The sequence below is a fragment of the Trachinotus anak genome, unplaced genomic scaffold (genome assembly GCF_046630095.1).
Source record: "Trachinotus anak isolate AG129_WGS33_773 ecotype Australia unplaced genomic scaffold, CSIRO_AGI_Tana_v1 ptg000023l, whole genome shotgun sequence".
NCBI lineage: Eukaryota > Metazoa > Chordata > Actinopteri > Carangiformes > Carangidae > Trachinotus > Trachinotus anak.
This window is the reverse complement of record NW_027273874.1, coordinates 604,739-629,217: the sequence shown is the minus strand read 5'-3', so window position 1 is coordinate 629,217 and position 24,479 is coordinate 604,739. Positions and strand designations below refer to the sequence as shown.

The window sequence follows — 24,479 nt, the reverse complement described above, 5'->3', positions numbered from 1 at the left end:
CAGGGGATCGGCTCTGTTCACATTATAATAAAATGACTAATTTTTCAACTTATGCATATTATGTAGAGGCAGGCACATCCTGGAAACATCTCCCTGTCAATGTCACAGTCCATTACCCTGGAAAAAGTCAAGTAAACATAATGTGTGTGGTGTACGTGCCAGTTTGTGGATGTTACACTTCGTGCTGGTCTGCCATTTCCGACTCTGAATGAGCCTCATTTTATTTATTTATTCACGTCGATTCATGCACCCCAAGTAACAGATGATGTGTTTGTAGCGATGTTGATTCAGGTGTATGAGTCATCAAATTTAATTCACTTTCTGTAAGTGGGTCCTGGTTATTGTAAGAAGCCTGGGTAATGCACAGCTGAAAACATTCAGAGCACTTACCAAGAAAAAAAAAAAAAGAAATGGTCCATTGTGAAAAAATAGAATCCATTTGTGCAGGTAGAGATGACAATCTGCATATGTTTGTTTTTACAGCTAAACCAAGAAAAGAACCTCATTATGTCGCTTCATGTCGTGATGTCAGTCTCACTCACCTTCAGTCTCTTGAAGGAACCTCTGCTGACCACAGCTGCCCATTAACTCATACTTGCTTTTTTCTTCTGTCTGCAACACACACACACACACACAGTAGGCACTGTTGATTATTATTTGCAGTGAGTGACTGTACCCACCACATAAGTTTATTACATAAGAAGTGTGACGAGGACTCAACAGCTCGGTGGACATGTCAGGAGTATTTATAGACAGAGGCTGATGTTCAGGATTTACTGAGAGCCCAGGGCTACGTCTTACACATGGAAACACTGTCTGCGATGCCTCATCGTTATGGAAGGATAGCCAGGCCTTTCAAATTAATAATCTCTGATTCCAGACGGCAACAGTAAGCACAGCTATTGTGGTGTGAAAATTGGTGGTGAAGTGCAGCCATATTGCTTTCCGTCACACTGAGAGACCAATGCCCACGCTGTGCGCACACAGAGGGATCCCTTGATGGAACCATCATCACAATCAGAAATAAAGAGCCCAGTACATAAAAGTGGATTTCTGTAATGAGTGGTGTCAGCAGTAACTTTAACAAGTGCTTCCGGTTCAGGAGGAAATTCAGAAGCTTATATAAGCTTATATAAAGATATATGCTAAGCTAAGCCTCCTTGCTCTGGATCTGTACTTAACTCATAGAACTGGGAGTGGTATCTCTCTTCTCACCAACAATTAGAAAGAAAGTGAATTAGCAAATTTGCCAAAATGTTGACTTATTCTTTGAAACTGAAGAAAGCTGAAACGACCACTGACATCCAACAAGAAGTTCAGTTAGTTCAACCAATAAAAATGGTTGCACAAACACCCTTAACACTCCTTTTTTCCTTCCTGAAAAGTATTTGAAGGTTTTCTCCTTATCTTAGTCTTACACTTAAAGTCAGTTAAATCGTTGCACAAAAGACCTCAGACTAAGGACTCACCAAACTAACAGGACTAGTCGTTCAGTGGTTAGACAGTAATTAACCTCGACAAACAACAACAAAACAAAAAGTGAGGGAACTTTTATATACAGTCTATGGAGCCAACGCAAAAAGTAAATATCATGCAGTGATGTATTTTTAAACCACCGATACACTGTTTATAAAGATGAATGTAGCCTCCATAACGTCACCCACAGGGTTCTGAAGAGCGGCTTTGAAGCTCAGAGCGGGCTGCTTCGCCATCAGCATCTTGGCAGTGCCTGACTCCACCTAACTCCTGGCTAATCCAAAAATGGTCAGAGAGGTGTGTTGAGCCGCGACTTTGATGAATGCCGGTTTGTAGGGAGCATATGCTCACCCACCTGTCACTCAAAGCAGCACACCCTCAATTATGCAGAACTTTAAGCCTTAATAAGATTTAAAAACAGCTGAGTTGTATAAAAATTCACCCGCTGTACTGTTGCCACAAAGGGGGAAGCTTTAGAGAGCAAAACCATTTTTTGTAGTTGGACATCTTAACATTACTTGGTTTTAAAGCCAGCCTAAAGTAGCCGTTCAAGGAACTGCAGTTTTTGTGTTGGCTTCATTTTCCAACCCTGGAGGTTGCTGCTTGGGTACACCTAGATAAAACTAACACAGTCTTAAACAACAGGTCTGCAAATACCCCATCTTTATGAAGGAAGGAGGCACGAACCCTACACCAGCACAGGTCAACAACATCACACACAACAGCCTCTACTATAACCACAAAACTGAATCAACTCCCCCGTAAAACAACATAAACTCACAGCTGAGTATTGAGGTCACACTGTCCAACCCTACTGTTCTGCTGTGCGACCTTTCTTCCTTATGGCTGAACGAACACCTCTGAGAACAATGTGTCTCATCACATAAACACACTGAAGCTAAGCTGATGCAGAGGGACTGCATGTACAGAAAATAAAACACACAGCCTAAGATCATCACAGAAACATTACAGACTTTATTGACTCCTTATTCCAAACTTAGTGGAAACACCTTTTTCAGAACTATCAAACGCTGAATGAAGAAAATTTCTCTTCAATTAGAGATATTGCTCTTATGGCTCTTGCATTCAATCTGCTTTATAAGCTCTTATTCCTTCTCTATAATCCCTATTAATTGGTGCTCCCATGATATCGGACCTTTCCACAAAAATGTTTAGCTGAACTCAGAGCACAATGAGATACACAGTCAAAATGTGGGAGCAGTTGATAGCATAAAGCGGATTAGAGCGTTTTGGATTGGCCTACCTCAGAGCTCCTCTCCGGCAGCCGACTCTCCATGATCTCATAAGCAGGATCAGCTCTGCGTCTTTCCTCTTTGCTATTAAGCCTTTTGTCTGGTGGGAGAGAAAAATATATTGTGTTTTAAATATATGAAACAAAACTGCAATTTTTTTTGCCAGAGGAGAAAATAATCCCACACTGTGGTTTTTAAATCCATTTGTGAATCAAAGCAGACAAAGTGCTCTCTGGGTATAAACGCATGCATTCCTGCAGATCCAGTGATGGGAACAAATAACAGTGGATTGATTTGTCATCTCACAACACAACAAAGTATGACACATGGGGAAACAGCATCCCTCTGCTGCCTGGTGTTGGGAATAAGAGCTCTATTAATCATGGCTAACGGACAAGGTACAGACATCAAAGTTAGCATGCAGGTAAAGAGATTCGACATGCTGCAGTTTAGAGTCAAGACGTGATCTGTTGTTATCACTGATACTTTCAATTTTATCATCCAGAAAGCCTTCGTGTTAAATTAAACTGCTACATCAGCATTGATGATGTAATCTGACAATTAAAAATTAAAGACATAGTGGCATTAACGTTACAGCCAAACTGATGGTGGGATTTTAAGGTCAATAACAAATTACTGGCAAAGGGAAAAAAAAAGAAAAGGTGTGTCCACTTTTTCTACATTAACGCTTGATAAACTTCATTTAATAAGAAATTCTTGTTGCTTTTTTTTTTTAAAGGAAGTGTGAACTCAATGTGCACCGAGTATGACTTTTTACAGACTCTTACAAACAATGTTGCAGTGACATTGTTAAAAATATATTTTTGACATGTCCTTAGTGCAATCTCTCGTTACTTATCACTCAACGTATATAGTGATACATCTTCACTAAGCTAATATCAGCCAGTAAATCAACTTAACTGTAATGGACACATATATAATTTATCTAACCAACCAATCTTAAAGTGATCCATATAAAAATCATGTTAAAAAATAAAAGCATGGAAATCAACACGCTTGAAAAATTTAGCCAATATAGATTATTGTTAGATTTTTTTTAATACAGCACCCATTATACAGGATTAAATGTTGTAATTCACAGTTAATAATCATTTACCAATGCTTGATCAATTATAAACCATTAATAAGAACAACTTTGGTGGTGAAAAGGTTTTGGTAATAATGGTGTTATAAATGATAATAATCCATTAATAATTGCTTAATGAGTTGTATATCAATAGATTTTGCAGCCCTGCTCCAGAAGGTGACTGCTCATATGGTCCAATCAATCAGAGGGACTTTTAACAACCTCACAACCCAATTTATAATCTATAAAATTTTAGTAAAACCATTAGTTACAACTTAGAAAACCCTTTATAGCAGGGGCCTTATTACAAAGTGGTAAGTTTGTCACCCTTAAAAATCCACCATCAGTCTGTAGCAGAGCCTATATTTCTGATTTTCACAAACTTTGGAGTAACTTCAAGTCCCTCTAGTTTTCAGAGATCTGAAAGAGCTCAGCTGTACAAGCAACAGAACAAAACAAACATCACAGAGTGTGAAGAGAAAACAAGCAGTTGATAAAACAAAAAGACGCCAGGAGTAAAGTGTGCTTTTTTTTTTATTGATGACAAAGAGGAAGAACATGACAGAATCAGAATTTCAAAGGACAGAAGAGGAAAAGGACACCAAAGGAATCGCAGAAGCTTTGTCATCAGTTGAAGAGGAAACTGGTGAAGAGGCCTCTTACCTTCACTGGTCACTGAGCGACCATTCATCTCTTCATACTGACACTGCCCGTCTGCGCTGCGTGATCCATCGCTGTGCACTTGATAGAGCAGCTCCTCATTAACAGCTACTTCATGTTCTTGGCTTCTCTTCAGGTGCAACCCAGATGGAAAGGTTTGGGAAGCAAAAATGTTCCTGTTGCGGAACATTTCAGCAGGTACGACCCGGGGAGGGGGCTGGCAGTGCTCTCTTTGACACTTCAAACAGTTTTCATAAATGACAGCTCTTCTGTCTTGCTGTGAATCTTGTAATGGTACACAGGTGCGAGTTGGTGCCGATTTGAGCTCATTTCCGAAAGCAGGACTCATTGACTCATACAAGTTAAGCCCATTTGTCTTTGCCTCTGGCGGCCTATCTGCAATCGGAAAGCCGAGCAGATCAGCTAAGAGACTGGCTAATTTCTCTCGTCCTCTTTTTGGCAGCGGCGAATCCTCACTCGTCCTGAGGATGCTTCCAGAGCCAGGAGAGGCCCCTGATTTCTCCAGAATGTTCTCCTCCACAATACTGTATTCACTGGCAGTGCTGGGTCTGCATGGTGATTTGTCAACACTTTGATCTGCCGAATTGAAAATATGATGTTCTGGAGGCAAAAGAAACCCTTCAGCACACGTTGATTTCTGTCCCAAATGAAGTCAGCGTCCAAGCATGCATCAAATCTGTTCATGCATGCCAAAGGAGATGCATGCAGGGTGCATACGATATTTCAGCTGATTACACTTACCTGGTATGGCAGCTACGACTGAGCCACTTGCAGGGATACACGGTGTCCCCTGTAAAATAATTTAAAAAATATACTAATTAGATCCTTTATGCAAACTGGCTTAAATTGAGGGGTTTTGTGTGAAATATAAAAACAACAGTAAGCAAACATCTGAGCCTGGTGGATACGAGGCACTGGCAATAATCTATGTATAAGACCAACACCACCAATGAGTCTCTCAGTATTTTCTGACTTAGCCACAAGTGTACTGGTTCCTCTCAAGATGTACATCTTTATAAATGGGTTGTAAATATATAGTTCCATTTTTAGAAAAGGCTTAAACTTAAAATTAAGTTAGAGCAAAGTTTACTAAAACAGGATAAATCGTGCATTTGTTGGGGACTATTTTCAGCTGCGGATTAGTACATATTTGGTGCTCCAGTGAGTATTTACAGCAGCAGGACAGTGGATGTGGGAAGTGAATGGCAGTGCCAATGTTCAACGTGATGAAGGAACATGTCACTCGGTGCAGCTCTGTGGCTCACTGATGTGTCTTTAATAGTTCATGAACAACATTCGAGGTCTAGGACGCAGAGGATGAACTTGAATCAGCCTTTGGCTTCACAGGTTACACTTATTAACAGGATCAATTCATTGCTGCTTCTGGACTTTTCATAGACTGTTGACAATAAAAATAAAGATTATGTGAGACATCATGACTGTGAGTGCTTTAAATGTTACATGCACGGCTGACATATGATGACATCCAGTTCATTTTACAGTGAGAAAGTCTGATGACAACCGTGAAAGCAATTCTATTACTATTAATTATGATAAGATTATCATGCATTAATGAATATATTCTGAGATGTGAAATAACCTGTATTCAGTTATGGATTTGTTTTGAACTAGCCCTTTAACTGTGAGCCAATAAACACTACAGGGGTGGACTGTGTTGCTGAGGCTGAGGGTGATAAATGCCCTCCCACGCTGCTCATGCCTGATCCATCAGCTTCTGGCCAATAACTCATGTTTAATTTAGCTGACTGAAGGGAACAAAGAGGACAGATACTTTATCCACAGACACATGAAAACTTAATCAAATGTAATTTGCATTCCTGAATAAATGCACTGCCAGCAGGTGGAGCTGTGAGTATTCAATACAGTCACTGACATGAACTAACCTGGGTGCTCAAATGGTGGGGTTTGGCAAGGATGTTTCAATGATATCATCAACATTTAAGAGCCCCTGTGCTACAAAGGCAAGAAGGCTTTTTAATCATCAGTAAGACATTTTATGAAAAATAATATAAAGCTACATACCACAGAGCAGGATACATCTCAATTGATTTATATTAAAATCTATCGTATTTTTCACTATATTTCACTCACAGCACCTTCTCAAGACAAGACAGTGAAAGCAACAAAGTACAGCTGAAGCAATTAGTTGATTAATCAATTAGTAATTTTAAAATAAATTAACCATTTGAGTAATTCTTTAAAAACAAAATCTAAGGTTTCAACTTTGCAGATGTGAATATTTGCTATGATATTAATCTGAATTAAGGCTGCAACTAATGATTATCTTCATTATTGATTAATCTACTGATTCAATTAATTATTTGGTCAAAAAAAGGCCAAAAGCTTGTTAACAAAAGAAAAAAGAAAATGCCCCAAACTTTCCGGTTTTGATTGCAATTCGTGGAAAATCTGGACGGCGTAGTTTATATCTTCAAATCTCTTGATTAACCCAAGGATAATCAGTGCCAAGTTAAAATTATTTGCATGATAAATCAATTATCAAAATAGTTATCAATTAATTAATTAATTTGTGTTGATTAATCAGCTAATTGTTGCAGCTCTAAACTGAATTTTTCTGTGTTGTTTTCTCAACTGGTGGACGGACAGAACAAGCGATGGGAACTTTGTTGAAATTGTAATGGGAATTTTTCATCTTTCTCCGACATTTTACAGACCAAACTGTTGAGAAAATCATGACCAGATTAACTAAAAAAGAAAATAAGGTAGTTGCTGCCCTAAAACTGAGATCAAACACACCAACTTTGTGATCATGTAGCCCAGGAGAAAATTCCCATCACCTGAAAGAACATCTAAACCTCAAAGCTCAGACTGACTTGCCAGAAAAGCAACTCACCACAAACTCGTTTGGCATCTTGCTTATAAAAACAGCAATTAAACCTGGATGACATTCAGTTTGGAGTTTACACGCAACTCCAATAAAAAACCAGAACACTCCCTTCCCTCAACTGTACTAGTTAAGCAATAATCATTAGAGTTGTAAAAAGAAAAAACTGCAAGTCACTCACAACTAACAAGGTCTTAATCTGCTGAATGCAAAGTCAGTGTCAACCTCAACTGGCTGCTGAAATGCTAACTTGTTAGACAGAAGGGCCGTGGGACGGTTCGTTGTTTTCACACCAAATGCAAAGCAACCTCACCGTCAGCCTGCACCATACCACAAAGGTCATATTGACAGCGAGCCACAGAACAGATGATAGAGTGATGATAAGGCCTGCTCACACAAGCTGCTACTGCACGACAGCGAGTTACACAACAGAGCACGTTGTGGAGACCATCTGATTGAGAGAGATGCCGTTTTTTCTACATTTTAAGACTAAACGAGAGAACTACACTGATCTCTGAGCCTAACCCAAGCCTCTTTCTGGGAAAAGGGTAAAAAGACACAAAAAAATTAGAGAGTCTAAAAAAAGAACTTAGTCCAAACACTCCAGAAGAGTGGTAAGTTCCTACTTACCTTAAATCCACCGCACACTGAGCAGATGGTTACGATGGTTTTGGAGACAGATGTGAGAGAGCTGCAGATGTGACAGGGGTCAGGATGTTCACTGGAGGGCACCGCCTTGTTTTTTTTACTCTCCTCTGCAGGACCCTGTGAGTCTTCACTCACTGATAGTCTTTCAGTTTCTGAGTGATGCTCACAAGTCGTGACACTGCTCTTATCCCCCTTTGCTGACTCTATTGTGAGACCTGGCAGCACAGAAGTGTCCTTAGTTGGTGTGGAGGGTTCATTGTCTTTGGCACCCACATTTCCCTCTTGTAAAAGACTCTTAGGAGTGTCATAGAGATACCTAACTGATGTCGGCACCTGGTACTCATGTCCAGAAACAGTGGAGCAAGTACAAGGGTTCAGGTCTTGAGCCAAGTGGGGAGGCAAGCTGAAAACAGACCCAAAGTCTTCCCCAGGGGTGATATCTAGGCTGCCTGTGTAGGAGGAGAAACTTCCAGAGTAAGAGGAATGGCTGCCGGTGGCAATGCCGCTGTCAGACGAACTCTGACGCCCGATTTCCTGAAGCTGGCGGGGGGGCTTGGCTGCAGGCCGACTTCCGGCTCCCTGGCTGACTGAGAGCTTCTCGATGCTCTGTAGTGCCACTTTAGCAGCCACATGGGCAACGTTTTCAGACGGAGCGGAGGCCGGTTCAGTCCAAATGGCCAGCCGGCTGCCAATACTGCAGTCCGATTGGCTGGTGTCTGAGGTGTCGGAAGAACCGGATATGCTGCGGTCGTCTCCTCCGGCAGACGTGCAGTACGTCGACGAGGCTGCAGAGAAATTAAATTTCATCAACAGAAAACACCACTTTCATCAATAAGCTTCATAATATTATTAGGCCTGTTTTTCCTCAGCCACCTCTCTCCCTGGTATTCACCATATAATGGGAACAATATATCACCTGTATAAATAATGTCATATCCGCAAACTTAATTTAAATCTAAGTACAACATTATTAAAAGCCAATTTATCATTTATATTCTCTGGAGGGGAAGAAGGTTCACGGCAGTAAAAGAATGATTACAGGTGTTCTGGGATTATTCTGTAATGAAAGGTACACATTTTCAGCAGGAAGGTGAATAAAATGGGCAAACTTAAAGGTGCAGTTTCACTTGTTTTTCCACTTTGTTTTTCCACTTTTACTGATATTCTGTGAGCACAGAATATCAGTAACATTTTCTACCTGTGCTGCTCCTGTGAGAGAGCATGCTCAGCCGTTTCTCCAGCTCCTGAGCCTCGTGGTTCAGCTTCTCCTCTGAGTTGGTCTGACTGGCGCTGGGATCTGTCAGAGAGAGCGTCCGAAAAACATGAGCTCACACACAGCTCATACTGTAGCCTGAGAAATCACCATAATCATAAGACAAAAGAAAAAAAAATCCCCTCCTTCAGGGGATGTAACTCATCAAACTAACTAGTGATGAGGTAGGTTTTGTGAGTCTTGCTACCGTCAATGAGATATGGGATCAAATGTGACGCAGCTGAGCATTTTGTTCTGCTGTGACACAGCTGTGATAACACACTCAGCTACTCCTGAGAAACAAGAGGGGACACTTTAAACCACAAGGGTCTCACTCATCTTCATGTGGAATCATGAAAATAAAATCCCAGTGACAAGAATAAAACAGGAAAACAACAAACACTTTGGCAGCGGCGTTGTGTACCACTCTGTGGTCTGTTAGTGTAACAGACAGAACGCTGGACGGGCAGAGAAAAGGGTCACACAGAGGAACACCTTGCAGCATTTGTGCAACACTACAGGGTTTATTAATAGCGCTGCCACATGGCTCTGTTGGTACGCGCTCTGCTGCTGGCGGCTAAAGATTGTTGGTGCTGTGCGAGGATCTAATGTACCTTGGACCACCAAGGTCAACCCTGACACTGGATCAATTTTGTACATCTATCAGAGGCTGCAGTATTAATGCAATAAACATACCAAACTCTGAATGGTTAAGATCGTCCTACATGTGGAGTATTGACTTACAGTATACAAAGTGTCCTAAATTATAAAAGATAATACACAGGGACAAACTGTTAGATGACTCCTGCCACAGGTGTCCTTTGTGTCCTGTACAGTGCATTCGGGAAGTATTCACCCTGAAGAGGCAGCAAGCGAGAAGCCATCTTACCAGGCTCCAAGCCATTTGGCTTGTGGCCGAACCAATGGTGGCTCCAGCGAAGAAGCAACTACAGCATCAATTATTGCAGAGTTGGAGAGTATTTCTTCATTGAAAGAGCAAAGAACAACAATGAAGGCTTTTCTCCTGACTGGCTTCAGCCATAGTTTGATTTAACTACTGGCTCCGCTGGTAGTGAATATATGAAAAGGATGAAGACGCTGACTGAGGTCGAAGGAACTCCCTGCAGAGCTCAGAGATAGGATTGTGTCCAGGCACAGGTCTGGGGATCTCCGGCTGAACTCCAGAGATCCTGTGTGGAAATGCATAGTACTGAGGCCGAACAGTTCAATCTTGATTTCATCAAAGCAGAGAATCTTGTTTTTCACAGCCTGAGAATCCTTTGGGTGTTTCTTTGTGAACCCCAAGCAGCTTTCATGTGTCTTTCACTGACGAGACTCTTCTGTCTGGCCACTAAAGCCTAAGCTCTAGGAAGATTCCTGGTTCTTCCAAACCTCTACCATTTAAGAATGATGGAGGCCTCAGTGCTCTTGGGAACCTTAAATGCAGCAGAAACTTGTTTCTAGCCTTCCCCACATCTGTGTCACAATGTCACAATCCTGTCTCTCAGCACTGCAGGCAGTTCCTTCCTACTGCCTTAGTTTTTGCTCTGATCTGGATTGTCAGCTGTGAGACCTTATACAGACATGTGTGTGCCTTTCCAAATCATCTCCAATCAATTGAATTTACCACAGGTGGTCTCAAAAGGTCAGGAACACAAAGATGGAGGTGCAGATTCCCTGGGCTCCTTGCTGAACTGAAAAACAGATGCAAGTGATGCATCTCAACGATCCAAAGACCTTCTTCTCAAGAACTGAAGGCTGTGTGTGGAATATGAATCAAAGTGTGGCAGTGATGTATTGTAAAAAAGTAAAGACTGATAATGATATTACACATGACTTGTCATGGCTGCATCCGAACAGAAGGAAATAGAAGATCTTGTACAGCTTTAAAAGCTCTGAAAACCAAATGAAAGTTTACCACAGCATCTCCACCACCTGCTGCTGCTTGATTATCGACTGATGGAGATTCACCATCATACCTGCTGCCTCATTTGCCACCTGCACTCCATTCAAGCAGGTTTCCCTGCTACTGCCAATGTGTAACAAGCTGCATGCCATTGACCAAATGCAGCGCGGCAAAAGAGACCAAAAATGCACGTAACTTGGGTAACACCTGCTTAACTGACAGGTGTCATAGCCTATCACACTCAGCTGTATTTTTGCGGCTTGCTCATCCCACCTAATCTCCGCTAACGCCCCCTCCCCTTCGACCAAGTTAGAATTCTTTGGCTCTAGTAGCTGGCAACGATGGCACTGAGCTGTAAACAGGCTTCAAACGTGTTATGCTACAGTTATGAGTTAAGGACTCAAAACTAAATAAATTAAGGTGACAGTGTTTACCGGACAACAGAAAGTTCCTGGAAATTTGCTTTAAACAATAACTGCTACCCAATCGTAAAATCTATGTTTATAAATGTCAAATCTTCCTTTTAAGCCTTATGAATTCTTCTTCCACCTTTCAAGACAAACATTTTAGTGATTAAATGTGAAATGGGATTAAAGTTTGTAACCTGGACACTAAACAGAGAGCGGAGAGAGGTGGAAACACTACAGAACGCAAGGGTAACAAAGAGATAACTGAGTCTGGGAACCTAACAGCAATCAATCAAAATAATGACGATTTAGTCTGTCGGACGGAGACACAGACAAGGACAGTGAGGTGAACTGGAGACACAATTAAGAGCTGTAGAGAGAAATAAGACAGCATAAGATGAGAGAAATAGGAAGGGAGAGTGGAGAGGTTGGTGTCCGAGAATGCAACGAAGGGGGGGGAGGCAGCAGTGGAATCCTGTGGATGAGGTTACATACATGCCCGGAGTGATTAGGAGGCTTCGGCTGCTCTGCTTGTGTGAACTGTGACTTTGACCCCCTGCTCCCCCTGCAACATCCTCCCTGCTATTTATTCTACTACGTGCAACAATAATAGGAGTATGAGCTCAACCTCCAGTCGGGGCGGCGAGATGTGTGAAAACCAGAATATCTTTGAACCCCCACAGCGGCCCGCACCACTTTTCTGTCAAGTTGCAGACTGGGTGAGAAAATGTTTTGAGACTGCTTGTGTGGAAATTGAGAGGTGTTATAGTGAACAGCGGGAGAGCAGATAATGTTTAACAGCTTTGGTGATATTAGACGTAGCATCCAAATGGTTTATCATAATAGAAATAAGAGAAGAAGTCACATAAATAAGATACAGGGATGAGAGTGTTTTCTTGAATGATTCTTTGTATCTGAAATCATCTCAACTATTTCTATTTTTTGGAGTGTATACAATGGATAGAGATAGAGAATGGATAAAAGATTTGAAAAGGAGAGTTTGATGACACATAGGTAGATGGCATGGGCCTCAGCATGCTGAATCATATTGTTCCTAAACTTTCCTTAATTATTCAATCAATTAGGTAGTATATGAACTATCAGAAAACTGCAAAAACTACTAAAGCCCTATATTTCCCAGATTTTGTTTGGTCGGTAACGGTCTAAGACTACTGAAAATGTTCAACACGATGTTACATAGAAAATCCTCACAACTGAGAAGCTGGAACTCAAAATTGTTGGGGATTATTTTTATTTGAATCCATTTTCAGCACTGAAATTAAACAATAGTAATGATCTTTTAAAGCAAGCTGTGCTCCAAAAAGTAAAACTTTTTCTAAGAAAATAACCAGATTCTGTTTATTTTTGGTGGCAGCAGAAAAGGCTAACAGAAAAGCCGAGGGTGGACAGGCCAGAGCTTGGTGTTCATCATACAAATAAACCTCACTGTTACAGACTCACTATTAAAATAATCCACCCTCTCAACTCTGGAAAACTTCCTACACTTTGACTTTCATATGTTCACAAATGGAGATCATGGTGTTCTCATATTAGCTCTACCACTTAACTACTGCACTCGTTCTCTTTGACAAATTGAAATCCTGCCAGACGACACTGCTGTAACAACAGTTAAAAAAAAACAAAACAAAAAAAAAAACAAAACCTAATGGCTATTTGGAACTCAGCCCACCCTCCAGCTCTCCCACCAGTAGCATGACACACTCAACTATACATAGGCGACAACTGAACTTGCTGCCATAATCACAGCCAGTACAGTAGTTATCCTCTTACTGTTGTTTAAGGTGACCCTAAGCTTTACATTCTGCACAGTACACTTAAGTCAGAGGTTAAAATTATAAATTGCTTCAGAGGATTAGCCAATTATGTAAAAAAAAAAAAAAATCAGCTGTCAGTCATAATTTAGACACATCAAAGCATATCCATCCACATCTGGATCTTCTGACTCATTCTGCCAAAAATGGCTGGATTCCAGGAAGGCAGCGCACCTCACAGCTATGATAAATCGCTGGAAGCGCAGGAGGGCAGCCATGCAGCGTATGCTACAATTATTGTGGCAAGTGTTGACTTAAGTGTTTGCTCATACTCCTTGGCAACAGTGCGGCTACTCATTATCCAAACAAGCATCACCTAGATCGCCCTTTAAATGATAGAACTTACAACTAAACTCTCCCCGTCCATGTAGATCTCTGACACACAGTTGGTTTTCCAGTCCTTTACAGCTAAGCAGCATTAAACACCTCTGGTACTGACCTGGCAAAACTGGCCGCAGTCCAAAGGGGCCTCTGGTGGGGGAGATGCCTCTGACGATGCAGTCGAATAGAAAGCTGATCTGCTCGCTCTCAGCAGATGCGAGCAGAAAAACACCAGCCCCTGTCGAGAGCAGACTTTATTAGTGTCATGTTATACACCCAGGTTAAATATACTGTAATTGGTAAAAATTTATTCTACAGGTGAAAATAAAGAAGAAACTGGGTATCATTTGAAGTTCTTCAATAACAGTGTTGATATGAGTGATATCTGATGGGGCTTCAACAAAAGATTACATTTTTAAATGCCTAAAAATAGTGAGTAACACTAAGTAACACCGTTACAATTTCTCAAAGCCCAAAAGTAGCTGCCAATTGAATGTTCTGTCTGTCAACTAATCATTATTTCCATACAAATACTTTTTAATTTAATAAAAGAGACCACCCAGGCAGTTGTACAAAAGCTGTGCCTAAATAAATAACAAAGTAAGGTCTTAACAAAGTAAGGTCTTGACCTTACCCTGTAAAGTGCCTTGAGATAATGTATATTATGATTTGGCGCTATACAAATAAAAATTGAATTGAAATAAATTACAGCCAAAAAATACTAGAACTGTGATTCAAAACAGGAACTGTACAACCACAGAATAAGTAAACAAACACTTCAAGCATTCATTGCTAACTTTTGGTCATTTTTAACGTAGTTATAACCGTTTCCTGTTCAATTTAATTTCCTTTTTATGGCTCCCATTTTGTCTTTGGCACTGATGTAGGCTGTCATCAAAGAGGATATACTGATGTAGAGGTCAGAGGTCATGCTCTCCAGAGGTCTCTTGACCCCCCCCCCCCCCCCGACAATACAACTGGCTGTCCATTACAAGGTGTCACTGATAAAGGGTCATTGTGTCACCCTGTTCCTCAGACCACCCATGTCAAGGCTGGTCTCAATCACATTCCTAACACCCCCCCCCGGGTGTGAGCAGGGTCAAAGGTCAGGAGCAAAGTCTGCGCAGGTGTCTGCACCAGCTGAAACTGAAGAGGCAGTGAAGAACAACCCAGGTCAGAATGATGATGATGAAACACACCTACACACATCGTGCTTTTGACAGCAGCTGAGTGAACATGAGGTGTGCTGCCAATGGCTACAGTACAAACGAGCAAAGAATAGGTGGGAGAGCTTGTTTAGTTTACAACAGAGAAAGTGGCCCCTTCTGGTCTCTCCTCTAAAAAGCGATAAAACACAGCATCCACACAAAGTAGCAACACTTATTAAAGCGTGTTCACAAAGTTAATTAGCTGGAACCTTTACAGGCACCGAGGGCCAAGGCTGGCCTTCTTATTTTAACAGCAGCAAAGTCATCCGAGCACACAAATGTTAAAAGGATAGTTTGTCTTGACAACAAACTGTGCTATTCTCTCTATTCACAGGGAGACAAACTACTTTGCCACTGCTTTTACAGTCTATAAAAGCAGTGGCAAAGTAAGTACAGTGGCTTCTCTCCTAGCTACTGAACTTCACCTACACATGCATTTCTTCCTTATTAGTAAAATTACCACATTATAGATTCATTTTAATGATCTGTAGTTTAGTTTAAAACAGCAAGGCTGGACAGGCAGTGCACAGTTGTTTTTTTCTTTTTTAAAGCATCTTCACATGAGACATCAGGCACAGAAACCAAAACAATGAGAAGAAAAAAAACCTCCACTAAAAACCTCTGTAGAGCCGAGTGAAACTAGGGTGACCATTCTCTGTGGCTCTGTCACAATGAATCAAGACTAGTTCAAAGCCTAGTACATGGCTGGAGCACATATGCGCACAATTGAGGATGTAGTTGAAGACTGTTGTGGAACCACTGTGAACGACTGATGTCATTGCATCATATTTGTATTCTGCCTAGCGACAGCTGGTTTCAGTTCTTTATCTGTTTGACTCTCTCCAGCTCTCTGCGCTCTCATGAAGGCTACAGTGTGTTAATACAACTGATTTCTCTATAAACCTGTTCCCATTTACATGTTTTTTCTGTTTCTGTTGTCAGACAACGGGACAAGTTTTAAATAGTGACTGAAACACAGCCCATTAAGACTACATGTTGACTTCCAAGCTATTTCAAAGTTGCTGCACTGCTGCCAAAATCCGCGTCGGACAAAATCACCAAACACTTGAGTTAAAGATAGAGACCGTGCTGTGATTTCAGTTATATTTACTGATAAAAGGATCACTCAGACAGAAAGTTTGAAGAGACAGAGCACACAGCCTCCGTCTGGGTAACAAACTGCTGCTCTGCCTCAATCTTCTTTGTGATGTTTGTCATTGTTTGTGGTGTTTGTGATTCTGATCACTCAGGTAATCAAGAAACAGTGTAGTAAGTAACGCTGCACTTAAAAATTATTTTCGTTATCCATCAATATACTGACCAATTTCACAATTTCTAAATCATTTAGTCTATAAATTGTATGAAAGTTGTGGAAAAACGCCCCTCAGAGCCCAAGGTGACATTCAAAAATGCCTTGTGTGATAAACAAGCCAAAAGAATTTACAGTACAACAGTTTACAGTGATGTACAAAAGCTGCAAAGCCTCAAATTTCAGAAGCTAGAACCATTAAATGTTTTGAGTTTGTTCAGTTTCTAGTTATGATTTTAGTTACTTAAGTTTGGATTATTATATTTTCTTATCCATCTGCTTAAGTGTCCTGTTTGTTTTGTTTTGTGACTCGGCAGCTGCAATTTCCAAAAGGGGATTACGAGAGCATCTGCCTAATTGATTTTTCAATCATTCATCCACCCATCTGATCATTTTAGTGTTTCACACAGGGCTGTGACTAATGATTGCTGTCATTATCAATTCATCTGCCTCTCTCTGTTTCTTACAGTCAAATGAGACCAAATCAAAAGAAAAGCGTCAAATTGTTACATCTGAGAACGTGAAAGCATCAAATGTTTGGTATTTTAAAAAGATAATAGTTTTGATTTTTATCAACTAATCAGTGTAGCCCGAGTTTTAGAGATCCATGCATATACATTATATATATATATATATACACACACACACACACACACACACACACACACACACACACACACACATAAATCTAGCAATTTCTACTGAAAAACTAAGCGCTGAGAACGTGGACAAAAGGTTGGGCGGTCCAACATCGTTACACCACTGTGGATAAACTGTGCTGACAGATTACATGTTTCATATTTGCTTTCTGTTTTTTTAAATATGAAACTAAAAGTGATGTCTGACCTTCTTCGTATTATGTGAGAGTCACTGCTGAAGAGTTAATGGAGCTAAATAAATCACAAATCACATTCTCAAGTGTCATGTTTCCATCGCGTGTCCGAAATGCTCTGATGTCGCTGGTCTTCCCCTCGTGTCTGTGTCGGCCCCCTCCAGGTGTTGACATACACTCGTCTCTTTAATGGTTTCGTGCCCATTCCCAGCTGTGGTTTACCTTATCACCGTGACACACACACACGGCTATGAGTGCCATATCTGAGCTTAAGGAGAACTCATATTCCTCAAAACCGGCTTCTCTGGAGTGACACATGATGATGAATTCTGGGCGCAGCAGGGGTGAACCTGCACAGTCTGAATCATTTCCTCCAACAGGTTTCTTGCTGTCAGGAAGCAGCTGTTTTTTCTAATGCTCTATTTACCAAGTCAGAGGAGAACATGCTGCAAAACATAGTGAAAAAAGTTTCCTCTCTTTTACATCATATTCTCTCCATAACTAAGCAGCACAAATCAAATCAGCAGTAACAGCCCTCTATTTAAATTTCATAACTAATATTTGAACTCATTTGCACTCACACTGCATATGGCCAAATGTCACATCCATATGTGATTTTTGAATATCACGTTCTATAATAATGGGCATTAATACGTTGGTTTGACAGACTCCTCTCATCTGGGAGAGCTTACTGGAAGAACCTGGCTGCAGAGATTTGCTCCCATTCAGCCAGAACGTTCTGAACAAATTTGCCATTTTTAAAAACAGCCAAGTGACTGTGCACTGCTCACTATAGCCTGTTACAGTTCTGTCAGGTACTGTACTTTACTTTTAGCATGGCAACCACACCAAACCACGCCGTGGTCGGTTGGGGAGGTGCAGATGTTTGGTATCCTTTCAATATCCTCCATCGTTCATGTGCGTTGCATTGAAGATGACAGCAAAGTAAAAGTAAAAGTTAAAAAAAAGTAAAAAAAAAGGTTTAGGAAACACTAGTCTAAAATATCATCATCGACTGTAGCATATAAGATGTCTCTTCATTAAAACTAGATGAAACCATGAAAAACAGCCCTTGACAAAAGTTAGAGTGTCCAGATACTTTTGGCCATATCATGTAGGAAGGAAAAGCAGGGAAAATGAGAGCAGGAAACTCCAAATGCATCTTCTCTCAGCCAACAAACACTTCCTCAACTCTGAATTGAAGACTAATGTGAAAAACTAAAAACCAGTGAAACAAAATTAAACAACAGCTGGAGCAGAAGAACTAAGTTACGGGCCATTAGCTGCCCTATAAACGTCCCTATCACACGCTTTTCAGATATGAGGCGGTTAAACAAGAACCTATTGAAACTCCAACAATCCGCTCAAGACGACATCTGCACATCTCACCCTTCTGGCAGCGATAAAACACATCTGAAGGCTCTTTTCTCTTTGTGTCATAAAACTCCATTGAGCATCTTTCTTAATGTGTCCGCCTGAGGGAGGCCAGATGCATGAGCAGATAGAGAGGAGAACGCATCCAGTGACTCAGTTCAACCCACTAATCCCAAAGCTGACACTGATGTTTTCCATGCTGAGAGATGCCAGTTGGAAGTGGAAGCGTTGCACGTAGGAAATCTGCCCTGAAACATCCACAATGGTAAAATGATTTAAATCCATCAAATACGCTGAGGGATGAAGTGAATCAAAAGAAACTATATTTATTATGGTTAACAGCTTCTCTAAAGGTGGTCCAAAGGACATCAACTAAGACTATTATAAGTATAATCCCACAAACATGTATCCAGAATGTGACAGAGGCTCCTGAATAGCTTCATGTTCTTGGTTGGTCCCTTTATGAATCACATTCATTTGTCCAGACTCGATCAATTATTCATCATCCATACATTACAGACAACAACAGCGTGATCAAAACCCTCCAGCTATGACTGCACCGTGGGACGAGTTTTCATCCAGACAATCCTTAACTTAAAAACAAGCCCTGTAGGAAAATGAGCTGCAGCCGGAAAGATCCATTTTCTCCAGGCTGCTGGACCAAGAGATTGTTTCTGCAGACCATTTACTGCTGTAAGCATTAAAAAAAAAAAAAAAAAAACTTTAATATTTTGCCCAAACCACATTAGCAAAGTGAAGACAGAGCAACGTAATTATCAAAAGTAAATACTCAATCTCTCTCTCTCTTCTAACTGGCTGTACAGCACGTATTTTAATTCACAGTTGCACATTGACATTATTGTACCGGGACAGTCATTGTACTGGGAAGGAGCCTCTCTTTCACAGACGCTGTTGAGTGAAAGGTAGAAATGAATCATCCCGAATCATAGCCAGTGATTAATTGCTCTGTTTGAGACAGGCATAAGGAAAACATGGCTCATATCATGATTTAATGAGCCATTAGCCTCTAATGATGTGACCCAATTTCACTCCAGAGACATTATTCCCACGAGATGATGAAGATAGTGTTTCATGTGGTTGTGCTGAGGCTCTGTTCACCTTTTCTTAACATCAAATTTTATTTGCTTAATTTTCACTGCGTATGTTTTCTGTGATCTCATTTTTTTTTTTAATCTCACTATTATTTATTTTTCCATCCGTGCACTAAATGTCCTTTGCGCATTAATCTTAGAAATGTCAGCCTAACAACCAATTATCTCACTGCCTCAAGGAACCAGCTGCCAATCACAAAATATCATTTTATGAAGCCACACAACAGCTAAATGGCCAGTTTAACTAAACTAAACGCATCCGAATGTAGTGTAAAAATAACATTATTGAGCAGCAATGAACTTACAGAAACCACATCTTGTTCCTCCTTCAAACACAAATCCGTTGGGAACAGGTCCATATCTGCGCAGGTCTGGAAGGTTCCAGTGGCCAATGATAACAGGGGGGACGTCCCGGGCCAGAGCCAGTAAGTTGTTGCACAGATGAAGAGTCGCAGGTCCACTCTCCAACTTGGTCCCTGGTAAAACTCCAACACTGAATCTGTGAACTAAGCAAACACAGAAACTGGTAGAGTATTAAAGAAAGGACAAGAGCATACACTTAAAGTAGTAAGAGTTAAGTATAATCCAACAATTCTCAATTAACTTTCAAAATTCAACACAGCTGTTTCATTCGAGGGACTGGCATCTCACTGGATGAGGCTCTCCTGTCCAACTGGATCAATAAAGTCTGCACAGGAAGCTGCCAAAGTTTTATCTTTAACAGCTGACATTCACTGTAATGAGGTGTGCAGCAATGAAAAATAAAGAAATGGACAAAGTACCAAGAAAAACTAGTGACTTAGAAACTGGTTTCACAACATGTACATATACATATCTCACATGAAAAACATACATATACACAGTGCTCACATGGTCACATATACAATATGTCTTTATATGTACTTACATACACATATCCACATGCAAACAAATATATATATATATATATATATATATATATATATATATGCATATACAGAGTGATCAGTGAGCTCTTTATTTTGGGATGCAATGCCAGATGGGATGTGTGTTTTATTTCTTCCAGGAGTTAGATGAGAAGATCGATATCACTCATGTCTGTGCAGTAAACATGAAGCTAGAGCCAGCATCTGCTCAGCTTAGCCTATTATAAACACTGGAAACATGGAAAAACAGCTAGTGCGTCTCTGTCCAATGGCTGCCTACCAACCAAACAGTGACAACAAAACCACAATGTGTCGCTTTTACAGTGTTTTTTTGTACAGAGTAAACAAATATGACACATCGTGAGCTTTAAAAAGGTACTGGTAGGCAGCTTTTGTAACCAGTGCAGTGGTCCAGATGGGTCAACACAAATGCAAAAGCCACAACACAAATAGAAAAGCCACAACATGAATGCAAAAGCTGTTCATGTTGTGACTTTCGCATCCATGTTGTGGCTTTTGTATTTGTGTTGTGGCTTCTGCATTGCGTTGACTCATCTGGGCCACCACAGGACAGAGCCAGGCTATCTTTTTAGCTGTGTTTCCGCTCTTTGTACCAAGATAAGCTAAGCTAACCAACTTGTGGTTGCATATTCACCCAACAGATATTAGATGTTCTCATTCACTTCTCAGTGAGGAAACAAATAACTGTGCTTCTTCAAAATGTCAACATGTCATTGGAGTGAGCATCATTACACTGACGTCAACATGTTGGTGAAGTTTAGGGTTCGCTGTAGGACTGCACTGTCCTGAAGAAGAGGCTGGACAGTAAACAAACTGTCAGCCTCCACCAGGAGGTTGGAAATAACTTGAGTAACACTTTATAGCAGATAGAAAACGCAGTGTCCCTACACAACGATTACTTCAGCCTGGATGTGATTTCATTCACCAATAAAAGAAGAAGCAGCTGCACACACAGGATGAAATCAGCAAGCTGAGCGCTGAACACAACAGGCTCAGATCTGAAGCCCAGTGCAATCCATCAAAGCCTGTCATAAACATCTGTGTATTGTTGCTAAAAGAGGAAAACTGGATGTAAACTTAGACTTAAGCAAAACAAAGCTTGACGTTTCCATCTGCGCGTTAGTGGAATTTCATTCAAACCATGTGTGGACTGCCCCGGCAGCTCTGAGTGAAAGACTTTTTACTGCGCTGCAGCAAACTTGGCCAGGTGAGATTGATGGAGGCGATGATGAGGAAATGTCGGCCAGCTGCATCACGTCATCACTCAGGTTAAAAAAGATTCATACGGTGTCACACACGACAACAAAAGCTCCGCGCACAGGCTGGCAGGTGACATTTCTGCTGGATTGGACACACTCCACTCACTCTGTGGCATTACGCAACAGGCCACCCACCAATCCACACACACACACACACAGACAACACACACTTTTATCTAACTCGCTAAACACTCGTACAAGCCTGGACAGACACAGGTGCGTCTATAAAAGCAGGCATGCACGGGTATTTTAACATAAACAAATGCCAAATAGAGACCCATGTCCTCTTCTACACACTCAGCTCCTTTAACACGTCATTAGTGCTTTAAAATTCAGCTGGACTCCCGCCACCAGCTGAACAGTCCAGCGCTATTAATAGCTTCCATTTGTCTATCAATTATATAACTTGTGTAATAGATCCACACAGTAGGCTATATACATGTCAATGAGCGTCTGTACTCGGCTATAAATTAAGACTTATTTCTCAGAAATAAATCAGAAATTCGCTTTAGGGTAGAAAGAAGAAGCAGGAACATGTGACAGGGTGATGACACATAGTTGGAGGTTTTTTTGAGGACAGTTGGTGACATTATTGTTAGAATTGTACATTTTCAATTTGATCGCACAGCTCTGTCAAATTGAACAGAGGGGAGGTGTTGGTGCTGAGGCACTGAGCCCAGCCTGCATCTGCAAAGTCAACATCATCACAGATTCATTCATAAACTCATAACAAAACATCCCTACTACGTCAAAAACTTGCTGAGTCAAAAAACAAAAGCACTGATTAATAATTCTGTCATTAGGAAACCTAGCAGTTACTTTTGATCAGTATACGAGTCTTAAACAACATATCAAGCCACTGTCTTGTTCATGTTTTTCCAACTTTAAAATATTTCTAAATCATCCCCTTGTCTATCACACCTTGACTTACAGTCAATTATTCATGCCTTTGTTTCATCCCGGCTCGACATCTGTACCATGTTGCTCTCTCGCTTCAATAAATCATCAGTGCAGAAACTGCTGCCTCTCCAAAATGCTCCAGCATCTTAATCCTGTGTCCATCCTTCATTTCACCTTCTGCAAGTGAACTAGAGGAGCACATTCAAGATCCCGCTGACCACCTGAAAGGCTTTCATAAATCAAGCCCCTGGGTGCATGACAGGACTGTTAAGGTCATCTGACCACAGCTTACTGACAATACGGTGACACAGTTTTGCTGCTGTATATTATATACTTATACTTATATTCTAAGGTGGGTTGTTTTTATGCGCATTTTCAATTTGAAAAAATGCAACAAAAATGTTTTTACCCATAGCTGAGATGGAGAAGTTTGTTGTGTCCTCGGGTTCTACACTAGTTTCATGACATCTGACAGCAGCAGAAGCACCGCCACCTGTTAATCCTGGTGAAGCGAGTGCTAATATTCACATAACAGCAGTAGGTGGAAATGTGCATTCATTTACATTTTCTTTTTCCCAATTTCTCGACGTTGAATTAACTGCCTGCAGACATTAGGTCCACCAGTAATGTAACCCATTTTAAACTGTATTTGAAAACACAGCTGCAGGTACAGTTACTTGTTACTTTGCACTCGTTGCACTTGGGAACTTTCTCAAGAAAGATGCAAACTTTCTCATGCAGTTTTCATAGGTTTGGCAAATTACAGGGCACTTCTCTTTGACTGCAGTGAATTTCAAACACTGAAACCTGCCAGCTTGATGGATGAACCCATCTGGTTGTTGAGGAATTGCTTAAATTACAAAACAGTGAGGTCAAACATGAAGCTATTTTGTGATACAACCAAAGAACAAAACACTGGAGTAAAAGCACCGATAGATTTTCTCACCCTCCCCGAGGCTGTATCGTAGGCGAGCGTCCCACGCCTGCAGAGCCTCCCTGCTGTCGAAACCCAGCAGAGCAGCCTGGTTCAGGCAGAGGATGACCAGGGTGAAGGCCACACCTTCATACCACTGTCCCGCTTCCAGGCCGCAGATCTCCTCCAAGATGACGCTGGCTCTCTCCTTGTTGCCCTGCGCTTTGTCGGACTTGTCTTTAAAAACCAGCAGCACGAGGCAGTCTGCAGGAGTCAGAGTTAATATGAGACATGACAAAGGCTTTTTAAGAGAAGAAGAGATGCTTCCTGACTGCAGTTAACATCACAGCTTTGCACTACTTTAAAAGGTAACACGTCCCTAGAAATAACTGGAAAGCTGAAATCCACAATCAATTCCCAAAGCAATACTAATAAGATGTGCTCTAACACACAGTAGGTGCTGCAGTGTCCTCTTGTCATTTTAGCACCTTCACACAATTAGTGTCAACTGACAAAACAAGACCGTGTGTGTGTGTGTGTGTGTGTGTGTCACTCTCCTTCACATGAGCACACCTCTTAACACGCATAACTGAGGGCTGAGCTCAGACAGCTGTGATAACACTGACATCAAAGATCTGAGGAGGAGCAGGACTCAACCTCAGTTTAACCTGTGGAGCATGTTAATCTGCCCTGCACCAGTGGTCCAAAGAAACGTTTCTGTGGCACACTGTAATGCAATATACGGACTTCATATCCTTGAATCACAGCTGCTTATTCATAATAATAATTGAAAAAAAACAAAACAAAACAAAACAGACAGTCCAGTGGTAATTGGTAAATTCAGGGGTTTAGATAATCCGAAACTCTACTTCAGGTAACCTGAAGCCTCCTCAGTAAATGTGACTAAACAGCCAGTC

The 24,479-nt window shown here is 41.0% G+C and overlaps 1 protein-coding gene across 5 annotated transcripts in view; it reads right to left on the bottom strand.

The window, feature by feature from the left end:
- Positions 1–24,479, bottom strand: part of LOC139607310 (protein Dok-7-like) — a 36,907-nt gene that overhangs the window by 11,313 nt on the left and 1,115 nt on the right. For 2 of the 5 annotated variants that reach the window (XM_071460081.1, XM_071460084.1), the window contains 9 exons: positions 23,596–23,826; positions 19,870–20,070; positions 13,848–13,967; positions 9,210–9,308; positions 7,994–8,796; positions 5,239–5,287; positions 4,480–5,115; positions 2,741–2,829; positions 543–612 (listed from right to left, as the gene is read on the bottom strand). In XM_071460081.1, the coding sequence (XP_071316182.1) occupies positions 543–612; positions 2,741–2,829; positions 4,480–5,115; positions 5,239–5,287; positions 7,994–8,796; positions 9,210–9,308; positions 13,848–13,967; positions 19,870–20,070; positions 23,596–23,826 (2,298 nt within the window). The remainder of the gene's footprint in view (positions 1–542; positions 613–2,740; positions 2,830–4,479; positions 5,116–5,238; positions 5,288–7,993; positions 8,797–9,209; positions 9,309–13,847; positions 13,968–19,869; positions 20,071–23,595; positions 23,827–24,479) is intronic. The other 3 variants (XM_071460082.1, XM_071460083.1, XM_071460085.1) reach the window with 3 other exon arrangements.